Consider the following 21,102-nt stretch of genomic DNA (forward strand, 5'->3'; position numbering starts at 1 on the left):
TGCCCACTGCCCCCATGCCCACACTGCAGGGCTGGACAGTCTGTGCCCACTGCCCCACACACACTGCAGGCCTGACAGTCTATGCCCACTGCCCCCACACACTGCAGGGCTGGACAGTCTGTACCCACTGCCCCATGCCCACACTGCAGGGCTGAACAGTCTGTGCCCACTGCCCCCATGCCCACACTGCAGGGCTGGACAGTCTGTGCCCACTGCCCCCACACACACTGCAGGGCTGGACAGTCTGTGCCCACTGCCTCCATGCCCACACTGCAGGGCTGGACAGCCTGTGCCCACTGCCTCCATGCCCACACTGCAGGGCTGGACAGCCTGTGCCCACTGCCCCCATGCCCACACTGCAGGACTGGACAGTCTGTGCCCACTGCCCCACACACACTGCAGGGCTGGACAGTCTGTGCCCACTGCCCCCCACACACTGCAGGGCTGGACAGCCTGTGCCCACTGCCCCCCATGCCCACACTGCAGGGCTGGACAGCCTGTGCCCACTGCCCCCCATGCCCACACTGCAGGGATGGACAGTCTGTGCCCACTGCCCCCCATGCCCACACTGCAGGGCTGGACAGCCTGTGCCCACTGCCCCCCATGCCCACACTGCAGGGATGGACAGTCTGTGCCCACTGCCCCCCCATGCCCACACTGCAGGGCTGGACAGTCTGCTCCAGCAGAGCCCCCTCCACTCAGGTGTCTCTGCAGCTGGCCTCAGGCGCCTTCCTGCTGAACCAAGACTTCTGCGATGCCGTGTGCATCCCTATGGACAAGCTCAAGTGGACCTCGCCATTCCCCTGCCACCGCCTGTCCCTCATGGCCCGGCAGCCCCCGCCTGGAGCCCCCAGTTCCCAGAAGAGCGCAGTTCACACCCCCAGGCGCCTCTCCTGTGGAGTCTCCTCCCAGGAGCCTCTGGTGGAGGGCAAGCCTGGCTGGGAGACCAGAGCGGTGACGGAGCGCACCGGGGAGCTGTGGGCCACCGTAGTGGCACTGGCCTGGCTGGAGCACAGCTCTGCCTCCTCCTTTGTGGAGTGGGAGCTGGTGGCGGCCAAGGCCAGCTCCTGGCTGGAGCGGCAGGACGTGCCTGAGGGCCGCACGCGGGGAAGCCTCAGGGCGGCCGCCCGCCAGCTTTTTGTGCTCCTGCGGCACTGGGAGGAGAGCCTGGAGTTCGATGTGCTGTGCTATGACCCCAATAACCTGTAGCGGGGCAGAGGGCGCTGGCGGGAGACGAGGGCGGCCCCACTCCTGCCCCCTGGTGCGGCACAAGGGAGGACGTTGTCACCAATACACCAGTTCCTGGACAGCGCCCTGGACTGGCCACCTGGCGGACTGACTGTCCCAGCTCAGCTACCACCTGGCTTGGCATCCTGAGGCCCATCCCTGTGCCCACCCACCCCCCTCCCTCCTCTTCCCCCACCTGTAAAATCAGTGGATGGGCTAGGAAGCTGGATGACCTCTCTCTTTTTAAAATACTTTTATTTATTTTTATGATTGAATAGAGACAGAGAATTTGAGAGGGAAGTGGGAGCTAGAAAGAGAGAGAGAGACAGGGCAGGTGAGAGAGCATAATGGTGAGGCAAACAGACTCATGCCTGAGGCTCTGAGGTCCCAGGTTCAACTCCCCGCACCACCATAAGCCCGAGCTGAGCAGTGCCCTGGTAGTAAATTAAAAACTAATAATAATGAAAGAGGGAGAGAGACAGACACCTGCAGCCCTGCTTCACCCCTGGCGAAGCTTTACCCCTGCAGGTGGGGACCAGAGGTTTGAACCCGGGTCCTGGTGCACTGTGATGTGTGCACTTAACCAGGTGCGCCGCTGCCTGGCCCCTGGCTTATTATATCTCTAGATGGTTCTTCCACAGCTGCAAGGCTAGTTCCACTGTGGCTGGGGCTGGGGAGAGAGCACACAGTGACAGCTGCCATGTCTCTGGAGGAAGAGACGTGGGTATGGCCCACCTCAGACAGGACGCATGCGTGCCCCACAGCCACAGAGCATCAGGGCACGCAGCCTGCACGGACGCCCAGAAGCTGGCCCACAGTCACAGTCCAGGGCCCTTCAACCCCCCTTTCTTTCCTTTATTTTTATGATTATTTATTTTGGAGAGACAGAGCAATTGAGAGGGGACTGGAGGATGGAGAGAAGCAGAGACCCATGCAGTGCTGCCTCACAGCTCCTGGATTCTCCCCTGCACGCAGGGGCTGGGGCTTGACCCCACCTGCAGAAACTCCGCTAGGCTAACCATCCCCATCCGAGGGCTGTGCAGAGATGTCTCCTGGGGGCCTTTCTGTTTGTCTATCCTCCACTTCAGACTGGTTCGCAGACTATCTGTGACTTCCTGTCCAGATAGGACAGGAAGGGAGGGGCTGGGCGGCCAGGGGAGAGACCCCTGTAAGCCGGAGTGTCCGCTTCAAATGATGGTCTGTGCAGAAAGACCAAAAAGAACAGCCCTGGTGCCACGAGTGACTTACTGTGCGCCAGTCTGGGAGCCAGGCGGCATCTCCGTGTACTTGTGCCAGGGCCAGAGGCAGCCCGCAGCAGCTGCATGCCGGGACAGTGGGCGTCCCTGCAGTGGAGGCTCACCAGGGAGGCCTGCTTCTCTGAGACCCGGGGAGTGCCAAGGCGGAAGGCCTGGAGCCAGGGTGTGCCCTGTGGTGACTGGCGCTGCACCCTGGGCTGCCCCAGGGCTGGCGTTTCGGTGGCGTCGGCCCTGCAGACTTGTCCGCAGGCTGAGGGTGCCAGGATGAACCCCTCGTACACACACCCTCCTCTCAGGCCTGCCACCCCTCATCCTCCGTGAGCATGATGCAGACCACCCCCAGCCCTTCTTCAGAGAGCCAGGTGGGACCCACAGATCAAAGTAAAGGGTGGGGGGCTCCAGCACAAGCCCCAGCCCCATGGAGACCAGAGACATGCCCAGCCCTCAGCACTGGCTGGAGGAGAGGAGCTGGCAGAGTGGACACTCAAGTGTGGAGGGAGGCATCCTGCCTGCGCACTCCGCCTGTCACCAAAGACTCAGGCTTGCAGCCCCTCTTCCGAGTCTCCCAGGGGACACTCTTGCCGCCACCCTACAAGCCCAGTGACCCCAGCTCACGGGAGAGACAGGGCTGAGTCCTGGGGGCTCTCCTCTCCCATGCTGAGAGCTCAGCTGCAGACCCACCATCCAGTCACACAGCCCCTAGTGGGGCCCCCAGCCCCGTGGATCTGGCCTGTGGTACTGGTCCAGTCTGCCACTGAGGGGCCACAGGCTCCAGGTCACAGCAGGTGTGGGGACAGCCCTGCTGCCCTCCTCCATGCCACCTCCCCTTCATGCTGTGAGGACAGCCCTGCGGCCACCCCCCATACCACCTCTCCACCATGCTGTGAGGACAGCCCTGCGGCCACCCTCCATGCCACCTCCCCACCATGCTGTGAGGACAGCCCTGCGGCCACCCTCCATGCCACCTCCCCACCATGCTGTGAGGACAGCCCTGCGGCCACCCTCCATGCCACCTCCCCACCATGCTGTAAGGACAGCCCTGCGGCCACCCTCCATGTCACCTCCCCACAATGGCACTGGGGCAGCCCTGCACAGAAAGGCAGATGCCCCAGACTGGTGTGGACCAGTGGCTTCCCTTCTGCGGGTGACCTGGAGCTGGAGGGTGCGAGGGCTGCCCCCAGGCTCTGTGCCTCAGAGATGTCTCCCCCTCAGCTCGGGCCACTCAGGTAGCTGGTGTGACCTTGGACCAGTCCAACATGCTCTCAGGGCCTGACACTGCTGGGGGCACTAGGCTGTCCAGCCTCCTGGTCTCCAGGCTCAGCAAGCGCAGTGCATAGGCTTCACGCTGCTGTGACACTGCGCAGCCAGGGCCAAAGCCGCAAGTCCCCAGAAGTGACCCATGGCCCCCAACAAGGCAGTCACACCATCCTCCTCCTGGTGTCTGCCCTACCGGTGCCCAGGTGCCATGTAGGAACGGTGCCCCCACCCCGTATACACCCGCACACAGCCCTGGGAGAGGGGAACAAACCCCGCGTTTCTGGATGACCCTGGGGCTTTGAGAGGGCAACACCTGGACAAGAGACGTTTCCACACGACCTCTGGTGGTTGGAAGAGACGGACACCCTCGGGGTCTGCCCCCTGGAACCACCAGCCAGAGAGCAACGGAGAAGCCTGGCTTTAGAGAAGAGAGCAGGGTCACAGGTGCCAAGGCTTCTCGAGCGGATGAGACGTTGCCCCAGCCCTTGGGTTTAACTTGGGTTAGTCTGAATTCGTTTGTCATCCCAGCCTCTGCTTTCTAGGTCAATCGAGACAGGTTGTGCCCAGCCTGCTGGTAGAATCAGGCTGGCACTAATGCCTGTGGGAGCGCCCAGCAGAAGCCCAGGCTATGTCAGGACAAGCGGCCAGGTAGTCAAACGTCTGGCTCAGCACCCCACCGGTGGGACTCTTGAAAATGTACCGACTTTTTCCTGGGCTTCTGTTGCATCTTGTGTAAAATGATGGTCCCCAGAGCCTCCTTCCCATCACTTTCCTTTGGGTTAGAGGTGAGGGAATAAGGACAGGGTCCCCCCACCCCTGCACCTGGGTGTCGTCTGTCTCCCAGTTCATCTTCCCTGTGACACGCCAGCCCTGGTCACAGGATCGATTCCTTGTGAGACCGGCCAATGGTGGGGAAATGCCAGGTAAACAGGTCTCTTCTGGTCAAGACGCATTAGGCTAGTGAGCACAGGGGGTGTCCAGGAAGGTGGTTCAGCGGGCGCCTGTGGGGGAGTCAAGGAATGGCACCCGACCACCCTTTGTCCAGACCCTGGGGTGAGCCTCCGTCAGCATATCAGGCAGTGGTCTGTGGAGCTTGGTGACAAGCATCTGAATGTCCCTTCTGGGATCCGCTTCCAATTCTCTGATGTTCTGGGGGTGTTCCCCACACTGGTGCTATCCAGGGACTCTGGCACTGGAGGTCAGTCCCCACTCAGCTTTCTGACGCTACTGGCCAGGGGGCAGCTGGGCAGAGTGGAGGACACAGAGACCCGGACAGGGGCTCCTGATGCTGCTTCCCTGTGCAGGTAGGGCAGGCGCAGGCCTCCCAAGGACAGCCACAGAGCCAGCACCCACCCTCTGGGCTCCCCAGCCAAGGATGTCGGATCCAGGAATGCTGGCCTCACACCAGCAGGCCAGCGTGAGACTCCCACCAGCCCGTGTCCCCTGCCCATGGACCAGTCAACGTCAGCGGCACAGCCCACCTGCCCCCTCGCTGTAACGGCATTGCCGGCCCCAGGCTAACTGCTGGTGGGTTCTCCACTGTCCCCTCTGAGAGTCTGAGAGAGGTGAGGCTGCCTCTCTCAGTCTCCCAGCTGAGTCACTCGCAACAGCTGTCAGAAAGGGTTCCCGGAAGCTCCTGACTTGTCCCCTGTGGCTCTCCATCCACCCTTACTTATAGGCTGTCTTCCTCTTGGCAAATGTCCCCCTGCCCTGTCCCTTGGCTGAGACCCCCAGTGAGAGGGGATAGGCAAGGGGACCCCACCTGGGTGCCGACCGTCTCCCCAGTTCACGTCCCCGCCTGGCACTTGTGACACTCAGTTCTGGCCATGGAGGTGCCAGTGTCACCGCCTGTTCCCTACACACCACAGCGTCTCCAGTGCCCCTGCCCCCCGACATGCCCACAGTGCCTGCAATGAAAAGAGGGGACCACTACCCCCAGGAAAGGTCCTGTGCTCACAGTCTTGGAAGATTGTTTCCTTTTAACCAATCCTCAGGCAGCATAGACATCAACAGAAGAAAATAAAGAAAGAAGTGAGCACCTTCCTCAGGTGTTGCAGCAGGCCCCCAAATGCCAGTGTAAAAATAACCAGGGCAGGGGCGTGCGGGGAATGCGGCATTCTGCACGGGAAGCCGGCTCCGAGAGGCGTGCTCCTTTGGGGAGCTCAGCGGCACCTGCCACAGGGAGCAGTCCCCCCACAGGGAGTCCCCCGGCCCGCGAGCACCCTGGGCCCTGGCACTCAGCTTTGGCCTCTGTAGCGCTGCCTCCCGGCTCACTGGACCGGTGGGGTTTCCGCCGTTCCCGCTGCAGACCCCCCAGCCGGATCCAGTCGTCCTGAGCTGACGGCCACATCCCCGTGAGGAAGCTCCACCCTGCGCCCAGGTGGCTGAGGGTCACGAGGCAGGGCTGGTGCCCACCCCCACTCCCAGAGCCTCAAGTGCCCGTGACGTGCTGCCCGCTCCCTGGCCTGCTGGCCTGTGGTGTCCCCGCAGATCTGCTCTTGACGAACATCCCCCGGTCGCCGACCACGCAGACACTGAGGAAGCCCCGGGCACCAGCAGCCTGTAGTCCTCCACCCGCGTGCAGACCCTCCCCGGGCAGGGCCGCGTGTCTGTGCTAGGGGATGGCTCCTTTGTAAACGGTGGCTCCATGCTCTCACAGGCTCCTAGTAATGTCAAAACTGAAGATATGATGACATTTTATGTGTCTTCACTCCTTGGTCCTTTTTCTTTAAGAAACATTTTTCATAAAGCATAAGGACCGGCAGAAGGACCCCAGTTGGAGCCCCCGGCTCCCCATCTGCAGGAGAGTCACTTCCCAGGTGGTGTATCAGGTCTGCAGGTGTCTGTCTTTCTCTCCCCCTCTCTGTCTTCCCTTCCTTGCTCCATTTCTCTGTCCTATCCAACAGCAATGACATCAATAATAACTACAACAACAACAAAAAAAAAAAACAAGGGCAACAAAAGGGAATAAATAAATATATTTTAAAAAAGAAACATTTCTGATGTTTTACTTATTGGATAGAGACAGAAATGGAGAGGAGAGCCACAGAGGGAGAGAGACAGAGACACACCTGCAGATCAGCCTCACTGCTTGCAAAGCTTCCCCTACAGGTGGGGAGTAGGTTTTGAACCTGGGTCCTTGTGCACTGCCAAGTGTGTGCTCTACCAGGCGTGCCACCACCCGCCCCCCGGCCCCCTGCATCCTTTGTTCTCCAAGCCAGCATGTGGCTTTCATACACGCGACTCAGTGACATGTCTGCGAACAGTGTGGTCACACCTCTCAATCTGGGTTCTCCTGGGGCGACAATTGCCCCAGTTTGCCTCAGTGTGAGGAAGGGGTGCAGAATGTCTGACTTTCAGGGCTGAGTCCTGAGGACATGCAGTTGAGCTCACATGTTACCATGTGCAGACTCAGGTTCAAGCCCCCAGTCCCCACCTGCAAGGAAGGATGTGCAGGGGCCCCTCTCTCCTCTCTCAGCCCCTCCCCTCTCAGAATCTTTCTATCCTGTCAAATATAAAGGAATAGAATAGAAAAACTATTAAAATGCATTTTGAACATATTTGACTTTCAGTTTTAAAACTAGGACAATCCCAGGGTAAGCAGGATAAGTTGGTTACAATCATTGCCACCAAAGCAGAGCCAGAGGCAAGGATTCAGTGCCAACGGGACAATCCTTGGAACGTCCTCAGGCAAGAGAAGAGGTGAACCAGGCAAACAGGAGGGTGCTGCACCTCCATCCAGAGGGGATTCAGGGAACTAGCACCGACACACTTCTCAGAGCCCACAGGGAAGCAGGAGAGGACATGTGGGCCAGCTTCAGGCGGCCACTCCCTGGAGCCTCTCACCTGCCATGGAGGCACCCACCAAGCTGCTGCCCGCAGCTGGAGGGAGTTATCCAGCACCATGGAAACCTGTCCGTCCCAGACACACTGGAGTGAATCCGGAAGGGCGTGTGGGGCGAGGCCCAGACAGCATCTGCCTCCTCTCCAGAGCTGCTCTCTTCAGGACAGTTCTGCACTGTTCGGAAAGCATCACTATTAGCATTTGTCCAGGGAACGCATGCTCCCTCACCCCCAGATCAGACATGAGGCTCTGGAAACCCTTTAGAGTTTCATCCCCCCCTCCAAAAAAAAAAAAAAAAAAGATCAATCACTTCACCAGGGAGAACTTTTAACTGAAAGAGAAGTTCCCAAGAGGCCAAAAGCATGGTCTTAGGACGTCCTAGCAACCCAGCCAGTAATCTAAAGAGCCAAAAAGCTGAGGCCAACAGGGGCAGCAGAAATGCCGTCCACAGCTTTGATGCCCACATGGTTTATCTGAGCTCCTCGACCCTGTCTCTGAGCGGGCTGCTGCCAGGCTCTGGGCTGCTGAGAACCTCAAGTCCCTCAGGCCTGGGGACCTAGTGAGCCTGCAGCTGTCGGAAAATTGTGAGGATGTGGTTGAGCTTGGCAGGGCTGGACCTGAGTGTCCTGTCCCACGGGACCTTCAACGTGGGTTAACCTAGGAGAGGGAGTGAGGACAAGGAAAGAAGGGAGAGGGAGGGGACAAGACACGCGAGAGAAATGAGACAAGTCAGGATTCTGATCAAGTCTGTTTATTAGCAACAAAGGTGCTGCTTTTAAGGCCGGGGCAAGGGGGGAGTTAGCAGCTGAGGACTGTTGATTGAAGTGGTGTGTTGTCATGGTGATCAGCATTATCTGGAAGGTCCTGGGTGATTCATGGGGAAGTGGAATTGGGAGACAGGAACTTATCTTGTCTGTGAACAAAGACTCTGAGGTGTAAAGAAGCAGGAACTTAGCTTTTAAGCAAGGCCATCTGTGAACAAAGACGCTGTGGTCATGCCAATAGCAACCTTGAGGGCACATGTGGCTCCCCACACCTGAGGAGTGTGTCTTTCCTGTCAGCCTCTCTCTCTACCGAGAGGATGAGCAAGAAGGGATGGGAGTAACCCCAAAGGTTGCCTCGTCCTATCAGACTCCCTGCCTCACAAAGCACCCGCATTCCTGATACTATGGCCATTAGATAAAAGGAAAGGGGGAGATGTTGGGACATTGTTAAGCCAGCTCCCCCTGCTCCCCCCTGCATTCCTGATACTAGGGCCTATCTACATAATCATTGTTTTCCCTGAAGGATCCCCACCCATTCCATTCCTTTGATCTTTCTTTCAAGACCCTCCCTGCCTCCAGGGTATCATTAATCCCACCAGTTAAAACCTTCGCAACAGTTGCTAAGGAAGTTCCTACCTTCCCAGCGCCCTTTTGCCTTTCTCCACCCCTTTCCTAGCCATTTCCATTTCTGACTTGTCACTTCCGGGTCTGGCCTTTAAAAGCGTTGCTCTCTGATCAGTAAAGACATTGCATTGCCACTCCGCCACGAGTTCGAGTCATCTCTCCCACGTCGCTGAGTGAGCAGCAGCCCAGGCTGGCTCCAGTCACGTTCTCTCCAACCCAGAGAGCACACACCCGGGAAGAGGCACCTCCACGCTAGCCCAGCATGCAGCTACTTTCACCACTGGAAGGAACTTGTCTTTGTGTTCTTTGACACCACTGCGTATTATTCTGTAAGAGGTGTGTGTGTGTGTGTGTGTGTGTGTGTGTGTGTGTGTGTGTGTTAGACTGGCAATGAGAAAGACTTTTTGTTAAGCTTTATTTATTGGATAGAGACAGCCAAAAATCCAGAGAGGGGGAGAGACAGAGAGACCCCTGCAGCTCTGCTTCACCACTCGCAAAGCTTTCCCACCACAGGTGGGGATGAGGGCTTGAACTGGGGCCCTTGCACACCGTGACATGTGCTCAGCCCAGTGCACCACCAGCCAGCCCCACTAGCGGACTCTCCCCCGGCCTCACACTGGGAGGAGTGTGCTCAGGAGAACAGGGGCTCTGGCTTCTCTGCAGGATCCCTGAAGGGAGTGGAGCCACACCAGTGCGGGAGCCCTCCGGCCTCCTGAGTTCTGTGTCAGTGTTGCCCCGGGAACCTGGACTCCCTCGGCCCATGAATCTCTGGCCTAAGACATGGTCTGCAGCCTCGTCTTGCTGCCCAGTTGTCTTGCCGTCCTACAGGAGGCTCATTTTCATCTGAACATCCACTACTGAGAGAATCTTCTGGAACTTCCCAGACTCCCACATGAGACCACACAGCCACAGAGCTGATGTGGAGGAGGTCAGAGATAATGCGGTGGGTGAGGATGGGGCCCAGTCCAGCTCCTAAGCCCAATGACACCTGCAGGAACATCATCCACCATGCCTCCCTCTGGGCAGAACCAGCCACCTTACGCTGCCCCAGCTCCAAGCTCCTCCATCCCGTAGGCAGGCCACCCCAGCACCCACCCACCCTGCACAGTCAGAGCCCATGGTGCCGTCCTGACATCGCCCAGCAGAGGGAGACGTGGGCATGCACTGCCCGCCAGGCCGGCCTGCCTTCTGGCAGCAGCAGAGATGAAGGGAGGCTTGGGAAGCGATTCCTGTCAACAGTCCTCTTTTCTCAGCTAAAAACAGACGATTCCTCAGGGCTCCAAAGCCCACAGAAGAGCTGCTGGTCCCGTACTCACCCGTGTGTCAGGAAAACAGGCTGACTCACCTGCAGATGGAAGGTGAGGACGTGCCCCTTCCCCGCTGAGCCTTTTCGCTCCTGCCATGTCAGTACACCCTCCTCCTCCAAGTTCCATGAAGACCCCTGTCTTCACTGCAGGCTCCTCTCCATCCAGTCGTTGTAGGGCTTCGAGTGTGCTGGCTGCATGTTCTAGCTCCCTAAGCAGGCAGGGAGCCTCGCAGACATGTATATATATGTTGTTGGATACAGACAGGGAGAAATTGAGAGGGGAGGGGGAGGTAGGGAGAGAGACGGACAGACACCTGCAGACCTGCTTCACCGCTTGTGAAGTGTCCCCCCTGCAGGTGAGGGGTGGGGGCCTGAACCCAGGCCCTTGTTCACTGTAATGTTTGCGCTTAACCAGGTGTGCCACCACCTGGACCCTCCTTTTTTTTAAAGGCTTTTTTTTTCTTTATGGGGGGATTACTGGTTTATAGTTGACAGTAAAATAGTCGGTCCGTGTGTCAATTTCCCAGTTTTCCACATCACCCTAACCCCCACCTATGTCCTCCTCCTCCCCCGTCATCATGCTCCAGGACCCAAACCCTCCCCCGACCCCGAGTCCTCGACTTTGGTGCAATACGCCAACCCCAGTCCAAGCTCTGCTCTGTGTTTCCCCTTCTGTTCCTACTTCTCCACTTCTGTCCATGAGTGGGATCATCCTATAGTCATCCTTCTCCTTCTGACTGATCTCACATCACAGGATTCTTTCAAGCTCCATCCAAGATTCTTAAAGGTTTATTTATTAGCATGCACAAAAAGAGGGGGGAGAGAGAGAGGAACCCAGAGCAACACTCTGGCCCATGCGGTGCAGGGAATCAGATCCTGGCCTCGTGCTTTTATTCACCATGTAGCCGCCACGCGGCCTCCCCGGCCAAGCCCAGACATTCTTGCCCCAGGCAGGAGCTCTGCACCTCCAGCAGCCTAGACCCTCTCGGAGAAAGAGAGTGTATCTCCTCCATCAGACCAGGGCTTTGCTGGAAGAAGGCTCTTTCTCCCCCAGCGGACATCACCCAGGATGCCCCTGTGAAGCTTCCGTGATGCCACCAGGACTCTGCCCACAAACGGCCCGTCCAGGAGCAGCCTGCTTCACCGCCGAAAGGAGGATCAGCTGACTCCCAAGTCCTGGAGCAGCACACACTGGGCTATAAAGAGACGCATTTGGTGGGGCCCAGTGGTGGCGCACCTGGTGAGCACACGTTACAGTGCACAAGGACCCAAAGACCCGGGTTCAAGTCCCCGGTCCCCACCTGCAGGGAGAAAGTTTCGCAAGTGGTGAAGCAGGGCTGCAGGTCTCTCTCTCTCTCTCTCTCTCTCTCTCTCCCTCTCCCTCTCCCTCCCTCTCCCTCTCCCTTCCTCCTTCCCTCCCTCTTTATCACTTCCTCTTCTCTCAATCTCTGTCTCTACCCAATAATTAATTAATTAATTAATTAATATTTTTTTAAGTTGGACTCTCAAGAATGAGGTCTCTAGCTTAAACCCCAACATTGAATATTCCAAAGTGATGCTCTGGTTCCACACACACAAACCCCCCCCCCCCCAGTAAATCAATATAAAGAGGAAAGGGAGACAGGAGGAAGGAGGCAGCAGCAATAAGAAGGAACCCCACCCCTCCTGGGGGTCTTTCAGCAAAAACACAAGTCACTTGAGGTGCACGGGCTGTGTCCTGGGCAAGTTCTCTCCCCTCCCTGGGCCTCGTTTTCCCCCTCTGTTAAGTGAGGGAGGTGGGCTGGGTCACTCCCTAGGCTTCCCCTAACTTCGAGCCTGGCAAGTTGAGCACCTAGGCCTCTGATCCCAGAACATTCCAGGGTGAAAGGGCAGAGGGGTCACCCCAGCACTAGCCCATGGGCTGTCCAGTTCCCCCGCAGCAAGTATGCTCACGGCATGGACGGGCAAGTCTGCATCGCGTCTGGAAAGGACAGAGCCGGCTCTAATAAGCCAGTGACCCACAGGGCAGAGCAGCCTCCCAGCCTCCCAGCCTCCAGCCTCCAGCCCCGAACACCTGCCCAGTCCCCGTCCTGGAAGGTGCTGTGTCCACAGCGTCCCTGGGTAGGGCAGCCTGATGAAATGACACCCATCATCCGTCAGGGCTTTGGCCCGCGTGGTGGAAACAGCGTGAGTGCCGGGCTGGCCTGTGCCCCCTTCAGCCTGTCACCAGCCAGACCTGTGTGCAGGTCCACCCGTGGAAAGCATCAGGTGCTTGGCTCCTCATCCTGTCACAGTCGTGGAGGCGGGCGGGCTTGGTCTGACCTCGTATGGGCCCATCCCGCTCGTCTCAGGATGTACTTGGGGGTGGGGGACAGCTTCCTGGGTTTCAGTTCTAGACCTGGGAGGGCTCTGCCACCCTAGAGGTGCCTGCCTGCAAAGGTACAAGTCAGCCATTCAGTGTCCCAGGCTCTGTCACCGAGCCTGCTGCCTGGGGAGGGGCAGTGACGTGTTCCAGGCAGGAGGGGTGCGGCCCCCTGGTCGGTGGGCAGAGGCCAGCCTGGTCTCCCAGCCTCCCTTCCTGCCGCTGTCTCTCCCTCTGCACCTGCTTCTCTGCCCCAGAGCTGCCCACCCTGCCCGGCTCCTCCCCTGCCCAGCTCCTCCTCACCCAGGGGCTCCCAGGCCAGGCGGGTCCTCAGCCCCTCCTCCCTGCCCCATCAAGCCCCTAACCCGAACCCCATCTGTCCTGGACCCCAAACCTGCCAGTTAGACGGCTCCCTTGGGCCCCTGGCTGCTTCTGTCAGGAGCCTATGCCGCCAGCGGGTGGAATCCGAGGTGAGGGGCCCACAGCCAGGTGAGGCCCGGAGGGCGCTCAGCCTCCTCAGCCGGCTTCCTACCCCCCCTGCCAAGCCCCGCTCCCAGACCCCGGCCTGGTCCCTCAACAGCCCCTCGGACTGGAGGCCCCCTCTGCCGCAGACCCCCCACCAGGCCCCGCAAGCCCCTGCACCTGCCCCGCACCTGCTCTAGGCCTGCCCTGCTCCTGCTCCTGCTCCTGCCATGCACCCGCACCCTGCACCCCGCCCCCCACCTCCAGCACCTGCATCCTGCACCCGCACCCGGCGCCCCGCACCCTGACCCCGCCTTCAGCACCCTGCGCCCCGCCCCCCACCTCCAGCACCCTGCACCCTGCGCCCCTGCAACCGCACCATGCGCCCCGACCCCTTGTCCCCCCCGCCGCCTCCAGCACCCTGCACCCTGCACCCTGCACCCGCACCCTGCGCCCCACCTCCAGCACCTGCACCCTGCACCCTGCACCCGCACCCTGCGCCCCGCACCCTGACCCCGCCTTCAGCACCCTGCACCCTGCGCCCCTCCCCCTTGTCCCCACACCCGCCTCCAGCACCCTGCACCCTGCGCCAGCGCCCCCGCACCCCACACCAGCCCCGGGTTCCAGCTCTGAGCAGCGGCCCGGCAGCTTGGAGGCAGCGCGTGGGACCCGGAGGGGGGACACTCTAGGGCCATGAGCCCGCAGAGCCCGCCACGAACCTTCATTATAACCGTCTGGGAGGCGTGTAAACACGCACTAGAGCGACTGCGGGGGCAGGGGGCGCGGCTCAGGGTCCCAGACCTGCTTCTACACCAGCCTGCAGACTGAGACCCCGGCCTGGGCCCCGCCCCCGCAGTCCCGGGCCACGCCCCCCGCAACCCCGGCCCCGCCCCCCACAACCCGGGGTCACAACCCCCACAGCCCCGGGTCACGGCCCACAGCCTCGGGTCACGCCCCCACAGCCCAGGGCCCCGCCCCACAGCCCCGGGCCACGCCCCCACAGCCCTGACCCCGCCCCCCGCAGCCCCTGGTCACGCCCCACAGCCTCGGGCCACGCCCCCTCAGCTCCGGCCACGCCCCCGCCCGGTCTCTGCACCCCCAGAGCTCCAAGGTGCTGCCCCTCTGCTGGCTCCCCTCACAGCCACAATAAGGGGAAGGGCAGGAGGACGGGAGGGAGTCGAGAGATAGGAGCACAAGGGGAAGGGGAAACACAAAGCAGAACGTGGACTGGCTTTGGTGTGTTGCGCCAACGTAAAGGACTCTGGGTGGGGGGTGGGGGGCGGTTCAGGTCCCGGAGCAGGGCGGCAGAGGACGCGGGAGGGGACTAGAGTGCTGTGTGGAGAACTGAGGTGTGCCGCATGGACCAGCGACTGCATTCCGGCCGACTGGACTGTCACCATTAACCCCACCGCCACCACCACCCCGTGAAGGAGAAAGAAAGAGCAGCGAGTGTTTCCAGAACCTGCCAGTCCTGCTGGCACCACCTTCACCCCCTGCCCCCTGCCCCCTTTCAGGGCTGCCCCTCTCCACGCCCCTCTCCTCCCTCCCTTCCTCCATCCACCCATCCACCAGGCCTCCTTCTCAGCATCCCGCACTCCAGGGCGCTCCTGCCCCGGGGTCTTTGCACTCGCCGTTCCTTCTTTCTGGAATTTTGTCTCCAGAAATCCTCACAGTGGAGCCCATCGGTCCGTCCAAGTCTCCCTCTGTCCTCGTCTTCACAGTGTTCAGCACACCGTCCCACCGGAGCTGTTTCTGTGTCTTCGCCAAGAGAAACTTCAGTTCCGTACTGTCTTTCCCCCCTGTGTGTTTCTGTCTCTGAAAAATAGATATGAAGAGTAGATATCTGAAAAAGTCAGCCGACTGGGGACACTTCAGGGATAACAAGAGGACTCCTCCTGCCGCCATTCCTACCCGGCACTCGGCCCCTCCCGTGTGCCCCAAAACACTTATTTTTGCACAAGTGCCCACACATACACTACTGTGCCTTATAGTACAGTGCCAGGAGCTTAGAAGAGACTCAGAAGTATCTGGAGAGAAGAAGGGAGGGCAGGACATCAGAGGGAAAGGATGGGAATAGAAGAGGAGAGAGAGTCCAAAAAAGAGCGCACCACAGGTAAAGGCAGAGAGTGCTGGAGTGTGGAGCAGACATGGCAGCCTGTGTGACTAACTCCAGTCTGACGCCCGGCTCACGGGCCGCCCAGGGGTGTGCAACAGTGCCAGCTCAGCCTGAGCCCCCCACACCCCTGGCGGGGACCCGTCCCACTCAGGCCCCAGCTGGATGTCAGAGCCCAGTGCAGGCGGTCCTGATGGGGAGGCCCTTTGTCACAGCCACAGTAATTACTGGCTATGTGTGATTAGGGGTAATTATGCTTAATAAGTCCACAAGTAATTACCACACAGGAGGCTGGCTGCTATGGAAAACAGAGGCCCCGGTGTGCCAGAGTCAGGGCAAGGAAGGGGTGGAGGTGCCTACTGAGGGGTATGAGCTGCACAGACCTTCCTGCCCCCGCTGGACTCTGCGCCCAGCGTCCCGCACACTTCGGCCCCTCCTGCGACACGGCAACTGCTCACCTTCTCACTAACAGCTCTTATTCGTCTTGGTCTTCTTTATTTGATTTTATTACTGACTTAATAATGATTAACAAGATGTAACTCCACACAGCTCCCACCACCAGAGTTCCTGTCCCCTCCCCTCCATTGGAAGCTTCCCTGTTCTTTATCCCTCTGGGAGGATGGACCAAATTCTTTATAGGGAGCAGCAGGTGGGAGGTCTGGCTTCTGTCATTGCTTCTCTGCTGGACATGGGTGTTGGCAGGTGAACCCACACCCCCAGCCTGTGTCTGTCTGTCCCTAGTGGGGCAGGGCTCTGGGGAGGGAGGCTCCAGGACACATTGAGGAGGTCGTCTGCCCAGGGACGACCCTGACCCTTGGCGTCATAGCAGCATCTGCAACTTGGTGGCTTAAAAGATGGGGCCAGGTGGTAGCACACCTGGTTAAGTACACGTTACCAAGAACAAGGACCCAGGTTCAAGCCCCCAATCTCCACCTGCAGGGGGGAAAGCTTCATGAGTGGTGAAACAATGTTGCAGGTCTCTCTGTCTCTCTCCCTCTCTGTCACTGCCTTCCCTCTCAAATTCTGGCTGTCTCTATTCAGTAAATAAATAAAGATAATTTAAAAAACTAAAAAAAATTAAAAGAAAAGCAGTAAGATACAAAGCAGGACAATTTTTTAATAAACAGGAACAGAAAAGTAAGAATAGAGCAGATGGAACTAGGGGTCTTCTTGTGGGAAGAAGCTGGGAGTTCATTTTAGGTCTGTTCATGAATGCCGTTAGGAAGTTTGGTGGGTTTTTTTTAAATATTTATTTATTCCCTTTTGTTGCCCTTGTTGTTTATTGTTGTAGTTATTGATGTTGTTGTTGTTAGGACAGAGAGAAATGGAGAGAGGAGGGAAAGACAGAGAGGGGGAGAGAAAGACAGACACCTGCAGACCTGCTTCACCGCCTGTGAAGCGACTCCCCTGCAGGTGGGGAGCCGGGGTTCGAACCGGGATCCTTATGCCGGTCCTTGTGCTTTGCGCCACCTGCCGGCTCTCTGACAGTAGGAAGTTTTGCCTGAGCCTGACAGCTAGCATGCATCACCTGACACCTTAGCATGTGTGTACACACTACAGCTTCCTTTGTAAGAGAAGTTGCAGTGTGTCAGGTGCCGTGGCCCTGCACGGTCATTTGGGTGGTGTGCTCCGTCACTCTCACACACGGAGACTCTGGGACACCAGGCTCTCTGTCTCTGTCTGTCCAATAATAAATGAAGATAATTAAAAAATGTAAAAATAGGGGCAGTGTTGTTTTCGCCGGGCTGGCTTCACGGGCAGGTAACAGACGACCAGGGACTCATGGTTGAGCTGTAGGCAGTATCTCTTTATTCATGCAGGACGCAGCACAATCTAAGCCGAGCTAAGCTAAACTAACAACTACAAACAACAATCTCGTCCTTATAAATATACTAGCCCAGTAGGGTGGGAACAGGATGCGATGCAGAAAGGGTGGAGAGAAAAGTGACTGGTGAAAATCAGGGTGTGACAAGGAGAGGGGGCGGAGCAAAAACACATCATGAACCAGTGGGGATTGAACCAATGCCCTGTAGTGGTTATGTAAATAGAATACAGTGTTAAGCAGGGGGGATTAAACCAATGAAACAGAAGGGGTCTCATGCATACCAACAGGGCAGGGCAGTAGCACACCAGATTAAGCACACATAGTGCAAAGTTCAAGGACCGGCGTCAGGATCCCGGTTTGAGCCCCGGGCTCCCCGCCTGCAGGGGGGGCACTTCACAGGCGGTGAAGCAGGTCTGCCGGTGTCTGTCTTTCTCTTCCCTGTTGGTAGGCTTCTAGTTCTGCTTCTGGGAGCCCTTCTGTTACACTGCTTGACGTTGTGGTCTATTTACACGGTCATCCTGTGACACTGGTTGGGTCTCACTCCCCCTGCCTCCGGGAGATTGTGGTTTAGTCCTTGCTAGTTCATTCTCCCTGCCCCCCTATCTTACATACTTCCTGGGTACCTGACTCTTCCGCAGGAGGAGAGAGAGGCAGGACAGAATTGGGTTGTGATTAGATTAGATTACTTTTTTGAATCGTTCGCTTGTGAATAAAGAAATACTGCTTCTCCGCTCAGCCATGTGTCCCTGGTTGTCTGTCTCCCGCCGTGAAGCTAGCCCGGCAAACTGGTGCCCTGAACACTGACGACACTTCCCTTCTCTGTCTTCCCCTCCTCTTTCAATTCCCTGTCCTATCCAACAACAGAAACAATTACAACAGCAACAACAGGAAAAAGATGGCCACCAAGAGCAGTGGATTCGTAGTGTAGGCACCGAGCCCCAGTGATAATCCTGGAGGGGAAAAACTTAAAAACAAAACAAAGGGACTGTAGTTCCCAAGAGACTCTGTGTTCGTGATCTCTGTCTGTGTTCCCTCCAGCCAGCCTCAGGCCTGAGCAGTGCCAGGCCCACCCTGGCCCAAGGCTTCCACAAAGGGACCTGCAGAGACTCCATGGCCTCTTCCCGCAGGAGAGACCATTCCCACCACTACTCTGGCACTGGACTGCCTAGGAGAGTCACCTTGGGGAGATGCCTTAGGAAAGGAAGTTATCAGGACACCACTCTGGACACAAGACCCCGCCCTCCCGTGGCCCCACGCGTCCGTATTCCGCTCCGTCCTGCAGGCCTGCGTCAGGGGGGCGGAGGCAGGAGCGTGCAGGCCAGCACAGATGCCACTTCAGATGCAGACGTGCACTTTGTGGCTGCCGTGGGCACCTGCAAGACTGGTTTCTGTCACTGTGGTGAGTAACGTGGCTGGCCAGTTGTCATTTTCTCCCATGGCCTCACATCATCCCTGCAGACCCGCTTGTAGTGCTGCCTGATAGTGTGTTTTTTAAAATCAATTTATTTATTTCTGGATAGGACAGAGAGAAATTGAGAGGGGAGGGGGAGACAGAGAGGGAGAGAGACAGAGAGACACCTGCAGCCCTGCTTCACCACCCGTGAAGCTTCCCCCCCTGCAGGTGGGGACCAGGGGCTTGAACCCGGGTCCTTGTGCTCTACCAGGCACGCCACTGCCCGGCCCCTGTGCTGCCTGTATTTTACAAGATAGGCCACTGAGGTCCAGGAAGGGGAGCCACTTGTCTAAGATCACCAGGACAGACAGACAGAATCTGGTTTGACCCCTGGCTGACAGCGGTGACCACTCAGCACTCCTCTGCGACAGAGTCAGCTGTTCCAGCCCTGGGCGACAGGAAGGGTCAAGTCCTCAACCCCACACACAGGTCAGGCCAGGGACAGGGATGCTCTCTGCTCCCACCCACAAGCATCTTTCCTGACAAACGCCAGCAGCAGGAGTGTCCCTGCCCTTAGCCTCGTCTCCCCATCCCAGAAGGAACGAGACCTGAGCAAGCAGACCCCACAGTGCAGCCTGCACCTGGAGCAGAGCAGCGCAGACACACAGAATGAAGCCTCTCCAGGGGCCGGGTGGTGGCACAGGACCCGGGTTCAAGCTCCCAGTCCCCACCTGCAGGAGGAAGCTTCATAGGCAGTGAAGCAGGGCTGCAAGTGTCTCTATCCATCCATCTATCCGTCTATCTATCCATCCATCTATCCGTCTATCTATCTGTCCATCCATCTACCCATCTATCTTTCTATCTATTATCCATCCATCTATCCATCCACTGATCCATCTATCCATCCATACATCCATCCATCTATCCATCCATCTATCCACCCATCCATCTATCCATCCATCTATCCATCTATCTACTATCCATCCATCTACCCTCCCATCTATCCATCCATCCATCCATCTATCCACCCATCCATCTATCCATCCATCTATCCATCTATCTACTATCCATCCATCTACCCTCCCATCTATCCATCCATCCATCCATCTATCCATCCATCCATCCATCCATCTATCCATCCATCCATCCATCTATCCATCCATCCATCCATCCATCCATCCATCTATCCATCTGTGTATCCATCCATCTATCCATCTATCCATCTATCTACTATCCGTCCATCTATCCATCCATCCATCCATCCATCCATCTATCTTCTTCCTGTCTCAATTTCTCTGTTTCTAGCTAATAAATAACTAATAAAAATGATGTTAAAAACATTCTCCAGACCTTAAGTCAGCAGGCCTGCAAGCCAGTGTCAAGAATGGAATGGACTTCAGATGCCAGGAACTTGGTGTCAGGAGGAAGGATTCACCTCCTAGCTCCTAGAGGAGAGAAACAGACTGCTCACCATAAAAATAATTCAACTACCAACAGTCCATAAAATTGACTCTATTAATATGAAACATATAAAATGATTCATTCTTACCGCAAGAATATTAATCTTTTTTAGCCTCCAGGGTTATCACTGGGACTCAGTGCCAGCATTATGAATCCACTGCTCCTGGCAGCCAATTTTTCCATTTTATTGGACAGGACAGAGAGAAATTGAGAGAGGAGGGGAAGTAGAGGGAGGGAGAGAAAGAGAGACACCTGCAGCCCTGTTCACCACTCCTGAAGCATCCCCCCTGCAGGTGGGGAGCTGGGGCTCAAACCTGGATCCTTACACAGGTCCTTGTGCTTGATATGTGCTATAAGCCTGGTGTGCCGCTGCCCTGCCCTCAACTTTTGTGAGATCCGATCTGAAGACCTGGAGCGCCCTCTGACTCTGATGACGTCAGACCCCCGTGACTGTTCTGCAAAGTGACCCAGCCTGAGCTGGGTTAGGGACCACTGGCCTGGGGCCAGCCAAGTTTCAGCACCAGGGATGGACACAAACTTTGGCTCTCAAAAGTACCTGGTCGCTTTACCTTTTTTGGTTTATTTGCCTCTCTTCTCTCTCTCTCTCTCTCTCTCTCTCTCTCTCTCTCTCCCTCGTTGCTTTGCTGGATGAAGACAAGACTCCCCCCATTCTCCCCCACTCTCCCCCATTCTCCTCGGCTTTCCCAGCCAGTCCCACAGCAGCTGAGAGAGTACTACCCCCCAGGTAAGACCCTCTTTCCAGTGAGGAGTGACTCTGGGACCCTGGTCCTGCCTGTGGACCCTGTGACTGTGTCTTAAGAGCCCTTACCATGCGCTGAGCCCCTCTCCTGCCCACCCCTGTCTCCCGCACTTTCTGCTCCACTTCTCCAGAAGAGACCAAAGCCGTCGCCCACCCCCAGAAGCCTTTGCCGCCTGTGTCCTCTCCGGAACTTCAAAGGCCCTGCCAGGCTCTGCTGCAGCAGCCTCCTCCTCAGGGGCTCCTCTGCTCCAGCTCAGCCATGCTTCTCATCTTCCAGTTTGAAAATAAACGCCTCTGAAATAGGAACCTGCTCTCTCCTCACAGGGCACATGAGCACCATTGCTGACAGTGCCCCCGTGCCTGGCCCACCCTGGGGCTCTCTGGAGGGCATCAGGATGCTGTCACCCCTGCCCCAGCCTGAAGCCTGCACTCTGCACTCCCCTGGGAGAAAATGTGGCCCTCGTTGCCC

The 21,102-nt window shown here is 57.7% G+C and overlaps 2 protein-coding genes across 2 annotated transcripts in view; one reads left to right on the forward strand and one right to left on the reverse strand.

Moving 5' to 3' along the window:
- VWA5B1 (von Willebrand factor A domain containing 5B1) overlaps positions 1 to 1,412 on the forward strand; it is an 84,446-nt gene extending 83,034 nt beyond the window's left edge. Inside the window, exon 21 of the mRNA XM_060202399.1 lies at positions 703 to 1,412. Within this exon, the coding sequence (XP_060058382.1) occupies positions 703 to 1,209 (507 nt within the window). The 3' untranslated portion in view covers positions 1,210 to 1,412. The remainder of the gene's footprint in view (positions 1 to 702) is intronic.
- The window catches only part of DDOST (dolichyl-diphosphooligosaccharide--protein glycosyltransferase non-catalytic subunit), a 321,069-nt gene that overhangs the window by 120,684 nt on the left and 179,283 nt on the right, over positions 1 to 21,102 (reverse strand). The gene's annotated exons all lie outside the window — the stretch shown is intronic.

Source organism: Erinaceus europaeus, chromosome 11 (assembly GCF_950295315.1).
Source record: "Erinaceus europaeus chromosome 11, mEriEur2.1, whole genome shotgun sequence".
NCBI lineage: Eukaryota > Metazoa > Chordata > Mammalia > Eulipotyphla > Erinaceidae > Erinaceus > Erinaceus europaeus.